The following is a 13,790-nucleotide window of genomic DNA, read 5'->3' on the forward strand; positions in this document are numbered from 1 at the left end:
GCTCAATAAATAGCACTGATCGATTGATTCCGATTTCCTGGTGGGTGTGGCTACCAAAAGAAGGTGTGGTTGTTGATTCCTTTGGAAAGGAAGGATTCCTGTCCAATTTCAGTTTATTTTAAAATCGGAGGAGCTCAGAGTCCGTGGAGAGAGTCCGTGGAGGGAGTCGGAGACCAGAAAGAGAGATGGTTCTGGGAGAGGATTGGAGAAGTTTCTCATTAAATGATAGTCTAGGTGAAAACTCAAACTTTTTCTTTACCTGAAACGGTGACAAGTTTTTAATTAAAATGAATTTCCACAGCGTTCTCATTGGAAGAACGATGAAAAGAAAGGAATACGAGAGCGTGATGAAGAGGGCAACGTTTTGGATTTCCCCCTCAACGGATTAGTACTCCTCTGCTTTAAAATATATATATATATTGTTTTCCTTACCGGACGCCATAGTGGATGGAGCGTGGGCCTGAGAGTCAGAAGGTCATGGGTTCTAATTCTGACTCTGCCACTCTTCTGCTGGGGGCCGCTGGGAAAGCCACTTTGCTTCTCTGTGCCTCAGTTACATCATCTGTAAAATGGCCCCATGCGGGATAGGGGCTGTGTCTGATCGGATTTGCTTATACCCACCCCAGGGCTTAGTACAGTGCCTGGCACATAATAAGCACTTAATAAATGCCATAATTATTAATATTATTATTACCATCAGTCAATGCAATTCATTTGAAGAACAAAGCCACCTGAGGCTTTAATGCACGCTGAATTTCTCCACAGTAGAAGCTGCTGATCTTAAATGCCAAAGTGTAGTCTAATGGAAAGAGCCCGGTCCTGGGAGACACAGGGACCTGGGTTCTAATTCCAATCAATCATATTTCAATCATATTTATTGAGCGCTTACTATGTGCAGAACACTGTATTAAGTGCTTGGTAGAACTAGCTGACTGTTCCCTACCCGCAACGAGCTTACAGTCTAAGGGGGAGATAGACATTAATATTAATATGGCTCCCCCACTTGTCTGCTATGTGACCTTGAGTAAGTTACTTCACTTCTCTGTGCCTCAGCTACCTCATCTGTAAAATGGGAATTAGGACTGAGCCCTATATAGGACAGGGACTGTGTCCAACCTGATTAGCTCATGTCTACCCCAGCGCTTAGTACAGTGCCTAGCACGTAGTAAGCGCTTAATACAAAAAAAAAGGGAGGCAGTGTAGTCTGATGGAAAGAGCCTGGGCCCGGGAGTCAGAGGGCCTGAGTTCTAATTCTGGCTCTACCACCGGGCCGCAAGTCACCTAACCTCTCCGGGGATCCACTTCCTTATCCGTAAAATGGGTGTGCTGATCCCGACCTCTCCTAAGGAGTCTGTCAGGATAAAATGCCCTTATCACTTGGGAAAAATTTCACTGCAACAGTGATACAATGGATTACTCTCCTAATGTCTTTCTGAATTTTCTTTATTCCTTCTTCCCTTCTGTAATGGATTTATCCAAACAAGGTAAATTATGTGTGACCAGATTTGTTTATTGACTGAACATATGTCGGACTGCAAAAAAGCTCTCGCTGACAACAAATCCAATTAGTAGAGAGGGAGTGTTGCTTTTCCATCTTAAATACCACCAATTAGTAGAAGTAAAGCTTGCCTGACCTCAACGCTCAGCACAGTGCAGACTCCGGGGACCGGAGGCTAAGTGACCGGGGGACCTTCTTGGGTGGTCCGAGAGCTGCCCAACATTTCACAGGATTGGTCGACTACGTCCACGCTACCCCGCGTCCGACCTTTTTATCTTGCATCTCCCCCCGGCGCTTAGAACAGTGCTTATATGTAAAAAGTGCCTAACAAATACCTCCATCTAGTCAATTCAGTCGTACTTATTGAGTGCTTACTGATGAACGAACGGAGCAGGTCAGGGTGACGCAGGAGGGAGTGGGAGAAGGGGAAAGGGGGGGCTTAGTCAGGGAAGGCCTCTTGGAGGAGATGGGCTCTCAAAAAAGCTTTGAAGGCGGGGAGAGTCGTCATCTGTCGGATTTGAGGAGGGAGGGCGTTCGAGGCTGGAGGCAGGACGTGGGCGAGAGGTCGGCATTGACATATTCATCCCCCTCCCAGACATTATATTGTCTGTCTCCCCCACTAGACTGTAAGCTCGTTGTGGGCAGGGAATGTGTCTGTTATAACGTACTCTCCTAGGAACTTAGTACAGTGCTCTGCACACAGTAAGCGCTCCGTAAATACCACTCATTGTGATAACCCACTGACATCTTAATAGCCTCTACCAGCTAACAGGACCCACCCTCTAGGACTCATGTAAAGGAGATGAGCGCACAGAATCGTTTAGGAGAAATTCCAGTTTCTGCTCCTCTGCACCATCTGCTCCTCTTTCAACGATCATCCAGGCTGGAAATCCACCATCCGCACTCTTCTCAGCTCCGGTGCATTTATTAAAAGCCGGCAACGTCCGACTCGCTAGGGAGTAGCTACATTTTCACTTTCACGTGTCTGATTCTACAGGGGATTCAACTGGCTAATGAGATTGTTCACTGAGGAGGCTGCAGTGGATAAATTATAGGCCACCAAAGGCATTTTTAATCCTTGCTTGGCGATGAGAAGGCTTGCGTTTGCCTCATCCGGCTAACGATAGGTCTTGCATTGGACTTGACCCAGGATGGTGAGATCTTTTGCTACAATTAGATGATGAGATCTTCCCGATACATCTTGACTTCCGTGAAAGTTGGAACTCAGGGGAGAGCTACAGGGAGGCTCTGTCCCCTTGAGGGAAAGCTGAATAAAGACGGTATTTATTAGGCATGTACGTGCCAAGCACTGAGATGGATCCTCCTTTAATAATAATAATAATTATTATTACGGTACTTGTTAAGCTCTTATTATGTGTGGAGAAGAGACAAGTTAATCAGGTTGGACACAGTCCCTGTCCCACATGGAGCTCACACTCTTAACCCCCATTTTACAGATGAGGCAACTGAGGCCCAGAGAAGTGAACTGACTTGCCCAAGGTCACACAGCAGACATGTGGCAGAGGAGGAATTAGAACCCAGGTCCTTCCGACTCCCAGGCCCGTGCTCTATCCACTGAGCCACACTGCTTCCAACACATAGTACAGTGACTGGCACATAGTAAGTGCCTAACAAATATTATAATTATTATGATTGTACACTGTAAGCTCATCCTCTAGACTGTGAGCTCATTGTAGGCAGGGAGTGTGCCTGCTTATTGTTCTGTTGTACTCGCCCAAGGGCTTAGTACAGTGCTCTGCACCCAGTAAGCGCTTAATAAATATGACCCAATGACTGCTCCAAAATGACAGGCCCTGTTCCGTAGAGAGCTCGTAGTCCGGGAGGTCGGGAGAGAAGACGTCTCCCCGGACAACAGAATGTACCCCCATTTTACAGGTGAGGGAACTGAGCCCCACAGAAATCAAGCGACTTGTTCCAGACGGCTCAGCAGGCGGGGATTAGAACCCGGATCGCTTTCCAACGGACACTACCGCAGTGCCACGGATCATCTGGATCTGTTTCAACCCACGGGCTACTGGCGGCACCTCTGAAGATAGCAGTGGTCCTGGCTGTTGGAGGTTATTGCACGGAAGCAGAGTGGCCTAGTGAATAGGGCCGGGGAGGCAGAAGGACCTGAGTTCTAATCCCAGATCCCCCCCTTCTCTGCTGTTTGACCTTGGGCGAATCGCTTCGATTCTCTGGGCCTCAGTTCCCACATCTGTAAAATGGGGATTAAGACTGTGAGCCCCGTACGGGCCAGGGACTGTGTCCGACTCCATTTGCTTGTATCCACCCCAGCGCTTAGTACAGTGCCTGGCACACTGTAAGTGCTTAACAAGTACCATCATTATTATTACAGGGAAGCAGCATGGCCTAGTGGATGGAGCATGGGCTTGGGAGTCGGAAAAGACCCGGGTTCTAATCCCAGCTCCGTCACTTGTCTGTTGTGTGACCTTGGGTGAGTCCCTTCACTTCTCTGGGCCTCAGTTACCTTATATGTAAAATGGGGATTAAGATTGTGAGCCCCATGTGGGACAGGGCCTACGTCCAACCTGATAACCTTGCATCTTGTCATGTTTTAAGCCGAGTCGTCTCCGACCCATAGCGACTCCATGGTCACAACTCTCCCAGAACACCCCACCTTTCATCTGCAATCGTTCCGGTAGCGAATCCCTAGAGTTTTCTTGGTAAAAATCCGGGCACGGTCGACCTTTTTCCACGCAGTCAACCTGAGTCTCCGTCCTCGGCTCTCTCCCGTGCCGCTGTTGCCACGAACAGGTGAGTTTGGACTTGTAGCCGACGGCCTGCCACTCGCTAGCCACTGCCCAGGCTAGGAATGGAATGGACAGGCCTCTGCTTGACTCTCCCTCCCGTAGCCGTGACTGGTAGAGTACGGGAAACTCTCCAGGTGCCATCCTGAGAGGGGAAGCTTCTATCTACCCCAGTGCTTAGTACAGTCTCTGGCAGACGGTAAGTGCTTAACAAATACCATAAAAAAAAATAACAGAGTTGGTAAACACTTCCCCTGCCCACAAGGAGCTTATCGAGTAGAGGAAGGCCATTAGCGGGGTAAATCGTATTGACTGAGTCCTATGTGCAGAGCACTGGATTAAGTGCTTGGGAGAGTAAAATACAACTGAATTATCAGACACATTACCTACCTCTAATGAACTTGCAATCTAGAAGGAGAGATAGATATTAATATGAATAATTTCTGACCCTTATTATCCTGTCTAAACAGAGCCTACCAACTGGGTGATTGGTCAAGCCTCTACTTCCGTGCACAGGTTTCAAAGCGGGTAGTCTGAATTGCGGCCAGGGTCAAGCAGGAACAGCGGAAATCAGAAAACGCACTCTTGGATTCATTTTTATTTAGATAAAAGTCACCCCACGTGGTACACGAGGGAGGGGAAAGGAGATACAACCGGACCTGTCTCCGGAGAAAAATTCAGATAGAAAAAGCATAATCAGAAAGACCCTTTTGTAAACCCGATGAGAGGAGCCTTTTTGATCCAACGGCAATCTCCTGGGTGATGAATGAAATCTCAATGACTTAGTAACAATAATTATAATAACAGTGGTGTTCGTTATGCACTTATTATGTGCCAGGCACTGTACTAAGCGCTGGGGTGGATAGAAGCAAATCGGGTTGGACACAGTCCCTGTCCCACATGGGGCTCCAATTTTAATCCCCATTTTACAGATGAGGGAACTGAGGTACAGAGAAGCAAAGGGACTTGACCAAGGTCACTCAGTGGACGAGCGGCAGAGCCGGAATTAGAACCCGGGTTCTTCTGACTCCCAGACCCTTGCTCTAGCCACTAGGCCGTGCGGCTTCTCTGTGCAGTAGATTATTGAGGTCAGGGGAATTACGGGAGGAGAAGTGGGTCTGATGAGATGTGTGCTCTCAACTATTGCATCGTAGGAAGGAGCAGCGCTCCAAGAATCAGAAACTAAATGTTCTGTGGGTCTGGGTGGGTGACATCGGGAGGAAGTGACCATCTCCCCCATGAACCTGGTCACTTTGTGGGGCTGTTTCTTATAAGGGTAAGAGTTCAGTGAATGACTGATGAAGACAAAATCTGTCCACTGTCCACTAAATTCATTCATTCAATTATATTTATTGAGCGCTTACTGTGTGCAGAGCACTGTACTAAGGACTGGGGAAGGTATGACAGAACAATTGATTCTATTTATTGCGATTAAGTTGTCTTGTTTTTGTCCGTCCGTCTCCCCCGATTAGACTGTAAGCCCGTCAATGGGCAGGGATTGTCTCTATCTGTTGCCGAATTGTACATTCCAAGCGCTTAGTACAGTGCTCTGCGCATAGTAAGCGTTCGATAAATACTACTGAATGAATGATCAATAAACAGACACATCCCCTGCCCACAGTGAGCTTACAGTCTTATCGACTAAAAGGATTGAGTTTTCAGATCTTTTCTCCGCGTTTCAAGAGTACCCGACTCTTCTAATGAAATAACGTATTCTACAATGTCTGTCGGTCTGATCGACTTCATACACACAAAATGAACCAAGTCAAACCGAAGGCGACGATCCCAAGAGGGAATCGGGCTTCTTCTCTCTCAGCACGGGCCAGGTGACGACGGTATGAAGGCCCTTTTAGACCCCCGTGGATGTTATGGAAGAATTGGAATATCGAGTGTCTCTACCCTGCTCTTTTCCGGGAAAAAGCATTAAAAAAGTCCAGATGATTAGAGTTGCGGGGTATGTCTAGAATATGGTTATAGGGGTCAGGGAACTTGGAGATGACAAAGGCGGCCTGATTCAAATCATAAAATAACAGGCCAGGATTTAGAAAATGTGTCTCTTTTTGAATTCTGCTTCTCCCTCCCTGATAAATGTTGGAAAAAATTCCTGCCTGTAAATCGGTAGCAGCTTGGGAAGCCATGTGGCCTGGTGGATAGAGCACGGGCCTGGAAGTCAGAGACCTTGGGAAAGTCACTTCACTTCTCTAGTCCTCAGTTTTCTCAACTGCAAAATGGGGATCTGACACCTGTTCTCCCTCCGACTTGGACTACGAGCCCAGGGTGAGCCGGGGACCGTGTCCGACCCGATTAACTTGTATCTACCTGGGCGCTTCAGACGGTCCTTAACACATAGTAAGCGCTTCACAAACATCGTAACAAAAAGAGGGTGCTGGACCAGTGTGATGAGGAGAGTAATGGAAGACTTTTATTTACTTCTAGTCAACTTTCCGGACCGTGGTTCCCGGCAGTGAGGCACTGTTTTCTCCTGACACTCTCCAAAGCCAGAGGCAGCGAGCTTAACTGCTAAATAGAAAAACCGGAATCAAAAACCTCTCCAGATTGGCCATTCGATTTATGACACCCTGTATCACGGGTGACATATATCACCACACTCCATTTCCTGCGGTGAGGTAGTCATTCATTTACCCGATCGTATTTATCGAGCGTGTCCTCCAGCCCAGCCGTACCTGAAATAGGTAGGTACCAATCTGCCCTAACGGCAAACCGAGAAGCCGAATAAATCACGACGGAGATGTGGTTTCTCCTATTCTGTGAACCAATCGTTAGGGTGCGAAGCGCTTTTTCTATGCCAAGCACTGTGCTAATCCCCGGGGTGGCTACGAGATAATCGGATAGTATCAGTCGCCGTTCTACACGAGGGTCCTCAAGGTGGAAGGGATCATAAGAGGCCTCAGACACCAATTCTGAGAAGAAGCAGCACGGCGTAGTGGATAGAGCACAGCAGGCCTGGGAGTCAGAAGATGGTGAGTTCTAATCCTGGCTCTGCCACCTGTCTGCTGTGTGACCTTAGGCAAGTCACTTCACTTCTCTGTGCCTGTCACCTCATCTATTAAAATGGGGATTGAGGATGTGAGCCCCACATGACACAGGGACGGTGTCCAACCCGATTTGCTTGTATCCACCCCAACCCTTAGAACATACAGAGTGCTTAACAAATACCATAATTATTACTATTGTTACTCTTCCGATCGCTCAGCCCCGGTGCACGATGGACGTTCGGCTCCGTACACCGCAGCCTCAGAGACCCCCGGAGGGGATGGAGGGAAGCCTCTCTCACCAAAGCCGGCAGGACTCTGCTCCTCTGTTCATTGTCGAATTTAGCGGGCAGTTGAAGGCCTTGTGGAATTCCTCGAAGTTGCTAATAGCCCCGTTGACTCTGGAAAAGCAACCACAGAAACGTTCCTCGATCTCCCCGTTCACATCAGGATTGCTGAATGCCGGGACTACAGTGAGAACGCCCAATTTTGCCGGTGACCAGCCTTATTTCCTCATCCATCGATCAATGGCATTGATCCCACACTTGCCCTCTCTTTTTTTAAATGGCATTTGATAAGCACTTAGTAGGTGTCAGGCATTGTACTGAACGCTGGGGTAGATACAAATTAGGTTGGACACGGTCCGTGTCCCACGTGGGGCTCACGATCATAAGCCCCATTTTACGTATCAGGGAACTGAGGCACAGAGAATTTAAGTAACTTGCCCAACATAATAATAGTAATGATGGTATTTAAGTGCTTACTATGTGCCAAGCACTGTTCTAAGCACTGGGGTTGGTACAAGGTAATCAGGTTGTCCCACATGGGGTTAACAGACTTCATCCCCATTTTCCAGATGAGGGAACTGAGGCACAGAGAAGTGAAGTGATTTGCCCAAGGACACTCAGCGGACATGTGGCGGAGTAGAGATTAGAATTCAGGACCTCTGACTCCCAAGCCCGTGCTCTTTCCACTAAATCACGCTGCTTCTCTAATCACACAGCAGTTCATTTAGTGGACAGATGGATTGACAACTGAGTGGGTGATATATCCCGTTGGGACCAATCGAATTTATTGGGCGCTTACTGGGTGCAGAGCACTGTACTAAGCGCTTGGGAGAGGACATTATAAATTGGTAGACACGTTTCCTGCCCATGATGAGCTTCCAGTCTAGAGCTCCGAGCGAGTCTTGTCCTAAGGCTTTGAGACCGAGATCGTGCCCAGGGGATGCGGTGAATTCCGGCAGCGTATCTGCTGGATATCCAGCAATTTATCAAACAATTCCTCTGGGGGTGTGAAGAAGTTAATGTCCCTCCCAAAGTGCCTCATAAACTCAAAAAATAACTCTAGGCCGTGGGAGAATTGAGTTCATTTCCAGACTGAGGCCCCGAGACCCCGTTTCAAAGTGGTTTTTCCACCAGGCGCTTTAACGATAACGAGGCGGGCGATTACTTCAGTCGCTCGGGTGAAACTTGCTTGCTGTCTCCATCCTACCCAATTTCATTTTCAAATGGCGGAGCTGAAATCTAGCAGTTTGGAAATCTCCGACACCGCCGACTTGGCTGTTGACAGGCTTTCGAATAAAAGGCAGGCTTTTCTCGATGAAATGCACACCACCCCGGCCTCCGCGACCTCACTACTTCCTGTCACACCCTTGCATTTGGCATTTCAAAATGTCTGACTGTGGTAATCGATCGATCGCTGGTATTTATTGAGGACTTGTGTACTAAGCGCTTGGGAGAGTGCACTTACGTACATATCTGTAATTTATTTAGTTAGATTTATGTCTGTCTGTCTCCTCTACCCTGGAAGCTCGTGTGGGCAGGGAACATGTATCAACAGGTTTGAGAGTCAAAACGGCGACACTGGTGACTCCATCTTAATTTTTTCCTCTACTCACGGTGCTGCGGGGCAAAACCTCTGAAATAGCTTAGGTGCACAGAGCAAGCACTCGATCGATATGACCTCCTGACTAGATGGAAAGCACTGTGGACTGACCGAAAAATCAGGGGCCTAGGAGTCAGAAGACCTGGGTTTTAACTCTGACTCCACCACTTGCCTGCGGGTGACCTTGGATAAGTCCCCTCTTTGGACTTCGGACCTTGGACAAGTTTCTCTGTGCCTCAGTTATCTCACGTATAAAATAGGGATTAAATCCTCTTCCCTCTGATTTAGACTGTGAGCCCTATATGGGACAGGGGCTATGTTTAAACTGTTTATCGTCTCTCTATCCCAGTGCTTGGTACAGCGTGTGGTACAAAGTAAGCGCTTAACAAGTACCATAAAACAAACAAGGTGTTTGGAAAAGGATGAGATATCAATCTACCAATGATATTTGGGGGTTTTTAATGTTATTTATTAATAATAATGTTGGTATTTGTATTTGTTAAGCGCTTACTATACTGTTCTAAGCGCTGGGGGAGATACAGGGTCATCAGGTTGTCCCACATGAGCCTCACAGTCTTCATCCCCATTTTACAGATGAGGTCACTGAGGCACAGAGAAGTTAAGTGACTCGCCCGCGGTCACACAGCTGACGAGTGGCAGAGCCGGGAATCGAACCCATGACCTCTGACTCCCAAGCCCAGGCTCTTTCCACTGAGCCACGCTGCTTCTCTATTAAGCACTTACTATCTGCCAAGCACTGTCCATTACTACTGTGTGCAGAGCACTCTACTGAATGATTGGGAAAGTACAACATAACAGATTGGGTAGACGCATTCCCTCCCCAAAAGGAGACTAGAGGGATTTGATTTGATCCGACAACTACTGGCTTTAAAATCCTCTGCTCCCGTGGAACCGGGAGAGGAAATTCCCAGCCCGATGATTAGGTTTTTACGGATTTTTATGCTGGCACAAATTTGTAGACAACATTAGGAGAGTTTCTGAAAACTGGGGAAGAGATGGATTCCATCCCAGTCCCTCCGACAGGCAGCGGAAACATCAATTCGACAAAAAGCGTCGCGATTCACGAAAAACATTATTAAACATTAATTAAAAATCCGTGATGAATAAACATGAGGCGCTGGGCCGAGATTACGGCTCTGGGACTTGGGATCCAGCAGAGAGGGATGTGAAACGGTCCCTACATTTTTCAGTTTTCCAGCTCTTGGCAAAGTCGATTTTTAAGTTGGTATTTGTTAAGCGCTTACGATTTTTAAGTGATAACACATTCTTTCTCCCTTATACACCGTCATGATTTCTAGAAAAGGGATGTAGCCTGATGGGGTAAGCGCTTAGGGCAGTGCTCTGCACATAGTAAGCGCTCAATAAATACGAGTGAATAAGCACGGCCCTGAAAGTCAGAGGACCTGGGTTCTAATCCCAGCTCTGCCATTTGGCTGCTGTGTCACCTGGGACAAGCCACTTAAATGCCTCGAGCCTCAGTTTCCCCATCTGTAGAATGGGACTTCCTTCCTGTTCTCCCTTCTATGTGAGCCCTGTGTCCGACGTGATGATGGAGTACCTACTCTAGTGCTTAGTACAGAGCATGGCACATAGTAAGCGCTTAACAAATACTCTAGTTACTATAGTAAGTGCTTAGGCACTGTGATTGTTATTATGACTGTTGGACTAGAACCTGGGCACTTCAAGATCAGTGGTTTCGTTTTTCTTGCCCTGAGTGTAAAATAGTAATAATAATGATGGTATTTGTTAAGCACTTACTATGTGCCAGGCACTGAACTAAGCGCTGGGGTGGATACAAGGAAATTGGATACAAGCAAAGCAATCATAATAGGATCAGCGATGCCTTCCAAATCCAAGGAAATATTGTTCTAAATTCAGGAGCCCCAAGCAGCAAGAGGGGAGGGAATGTGTCAGTTATATTGTTATGTTTAACTAGGCCTAGGCGCTTACTATGTGCCAGGTACTGTACTAAGTGTTGGAAGCAGTGTGGCTTAGCGGATAGAGCCCGGGCCTGGGAGTCAGAAGGACCTGGGTTCTAATCCTGACCCCGCCACTTTGCTGTGTGATCTTGGGAAAGTCACTTCATTTCTCTGTGCCTCAGTTCCCTCATCTGCAAAGTGGGAATTAAGACCGTGAGCTCCGTGTACGAGGGGGACTGTGTTTCTTGTATCTACCCCAGAGCTTAATAGAGCGCTTGGCATACAATAATCACTTAAAAACCACCACAATTATTATCATCATTATTGAGCATTTACTACATACAGAGCACTGTACTAAGTGCTTGGGAAAGTACAGTTCAACAGAATTAGCAGACTCGTTCCCTGCCCATAATGAGTTTACGGTCTAGAGACGAGCTTACGGTCTAGAGAAGCTCCTCATTCTACCTCCTCTTTGACTGTGAGGCGCGTCTTGGTCAGAGAATGTGTCCGATTGGACAATCGATCGATCATTCAATAGCATTCATTGTTTGTTTTCTGGTACTTGGTAGGCGCTTATTATGTGTCAAACACCGTTCTAAGTGCTGGGGTAGGAACAAGGTAATGAGGTGGGACACTGTCCCTGTTCTGCACGGGGGGCTCACAGTCTCAAGTAGGAGGGAGAAGAGAGATTGAATCCATTTTACAGGTGAGGAAACTGAGGCAGCGAGAAGTTAGGTGACTTGCCCAAGGTCACACAGCAAGGAATCGGCAGAGTAATTGGGAGATCCGGGATTAGAACCCAGGTCTGTGGTCTTTCCACTAGGCCACGCTGCTTCATGCCCTGTAGTAATAGCCAGGAACAGTACAAAATAACAAAATCGGCAATCTCTTATCTCCCCCAGCACCAGCATGCTGCTTGGCACTAAGCCAGGGCTTAGAAGAATAATACTTTCTATTATTATAGTTATTCGAAGGGCAGAAACGGGTAGTTTTCAGGCTTTCTGGGGAGCCTTAACCTGAAAACTTGAGGACAGTGGTAAAGAACTGTCCAAAGTAACAGCTCGAAGCTCCAGCTGGGATACGTTCCTGGCAGACCTGGTCACCACAGAAAACTCTGGTGGCTCAGGATGGAGAAGCACTGGCACGTGCCAGAGACTCCAATAATCTCAGGCCGCTTCTGAAGGTCCCTGAGACCCCCGAGACCCCCACCAGGGCTTCGTCACTCAATCGCACCCGGGCCACACGGCCGGCCCTGTCCTCACTCGCCCTCGTCCCTCGTGGCCGGCAGCGTCCACACTAAACCTCGGGTCTTACGGCTGGCAGCGTCTACACTCGCCCTCGGACCTCACCTTCTTCAGCATCACTCGACTGGCAGCCCACACGCACGCAAACACACAGAGTTGGCATGGCCTGGGAGCCCAGAGCCGGACCCTTAACTCGATCTGCCCCACCTGTGCGATGGGGCCGATGCTGGCAGCATCTATACTCTACCTGAACTGAGGCGGGCTGTGAGCGCCGATCTGGACCTGCTCTCGGGCCGCTTCCGGTCGGTAGGAATTGCACCTCACCTGGGGACAAAAACGTGGGGGAGGAGGAGGAGCGATGCTCAGGTGGGCGGAGAAATGGAATTTTCACGACCTCGGTGCCATCTGACTATTGCCGAGTTAGGCTAAGGTGGTCAGTCCTTTGGGCAGCCTTACTCTCCCCTCCAGCTTCCAAGCCTTATTGAAGACACAACTCCCCCAAGAAGCCTTCCCTGATTGAGCCCACCCTTCCTCTTCTCCCACTCCCTCTACGTCACCCCGACTGGCTCCCTTTATTCATCCCTCTCCCAGCCCCAACCCACGTATGTCCATAAATGTCATTTACTTATTTACACTGATGTCTGTCCCCGCCCCCTCTGGGCTGTTAGCTTGTTGTGGCCAGTGAATGTGTCTGCTTATCCTTGTATTTTCCTCTCCCAAGAGCTCGGTACGGTGCTCTACATACAGTAAGCGCTCGATAAATACAACCGACCAAGTTCCAGGCCCGTGCTCTTTCCACTAGACCACTCTGCTTCTTTCAGCCCCGACTCACGTGAGCATAACTGAGAAAGAAGAGCTGATTGTTGGTGAATTCCAGGCCGGGGAGAAGAACCTCTTCTGTTCCTTGTCGCTCGTCACTGATCCATTTCCGGTAGGCCTGAAGAGAGGAAGAGGAGAAGGAGGAGTCAGGACGGGCCACTCTCCGCTTTTCTTTAGCCGAATACCATTCCCGGGAAAGTCGGACACAGGAACTATCCGTACCCTGAAGGCTTCTCGCAAGCCACCGTTGTCTGCGATATTTTCCCCCAGTGTCCTCTTCCCTTTCACCTGGTGGGATAGACAAAAAAGCCCATCGGACTTCCACGTGGGGGTGGTGGAGGTCTCCAAAGAAGCAGCGTGGCTTTAAGAAGCACCGAGGCCTAGTGGATAGAACACGGGCCCGGGAGTCAGAAGGACCTGGGTTCTAATACCGGCACCGCCTCATGTCTGCTGGGTGACTCTGGGCAAGTCACTTCACCTCTACAGTTTCCTCATCTGTAAAATGGGGGTTAAGCTGGTTCCATGTGGAACAGGGACTGTGTCCAACCTGATGAACTTATATCTACCCTAGCGCTTAGAACAGTGCTTGGCACATAATAAGGACTTAACAAGTACCGTAATTATTATTTCGTTTTCTC

The 13,790-nt window shown here is 48.3% G+C and overlaps 1 protein-coding gene and 1 non-coding gene across 2 annotated transcripts in view; both read right to left on the bottom strand.

Annotated features, from left to right (window-relative positions):
- Positions 1-4,286: 4,286 nt before the first annotated feature.
- On the bottom strand, positions 4,287-4,424 carry LOC114817112. The gene has a single exon (XR_003764962.1). It is a non-coding gene; the product is annotated as a small nucleolar RNA SNORA7 (small nucleolar RNA).
- A 2,245-nt stretch (positions 4,425-6,669) lies between these two features.
- Positions 6,670-13,790, bottom strand: part of PHEX (phosphate regulating endopeptidase homolog X-linked) — a 61,671-nt gene continuing 54,550 nt past the window's right edge. Inside the window, exons 19-23 of the mRNA XM_001513641.4 lie at positions 13,375-13,440; positions 13,166-13,270; positions 12,581-12,657; positions 7,565-7,663; positions 6,670-6,789 (exon numbers count right to left, since the gene is read on the bottom strand). Coding sequence (XP_001513691.2) covers positions 6,783-6,789; positions 7,565-7,663; positions 12,581-12,657; positions 13,166-13,270; positions 13,375-13,440 — 354 coding nt within the window. The 3' untranslated portion in view covers positions 6,670-6,782. The remainder of the gene's footprint in view (positions 6,790-7,564; positions 7,664-12,580; positions 12,658-13,165; positions 13,271-13,374; positions 13,441-13,790) is intronic.

The sequence above is a fragment of the Ornithorhynchus anatinus genome, chromosome 15 (genome assembly GCF_004115215.2).
Source record: "Ornithorhynchus anatinus isolate Pmale09 chromosome 15, mOrnAna1.pri.v4, whole genome shotgun sequence".
Classification (NCBI taxonomy): Eukaryota; Metazoa; Chordata; class Mammalia; order Monotremata; family Ornithorhynchidae; genus Ornithorhynchus; species Ornithorhynchus anatinus.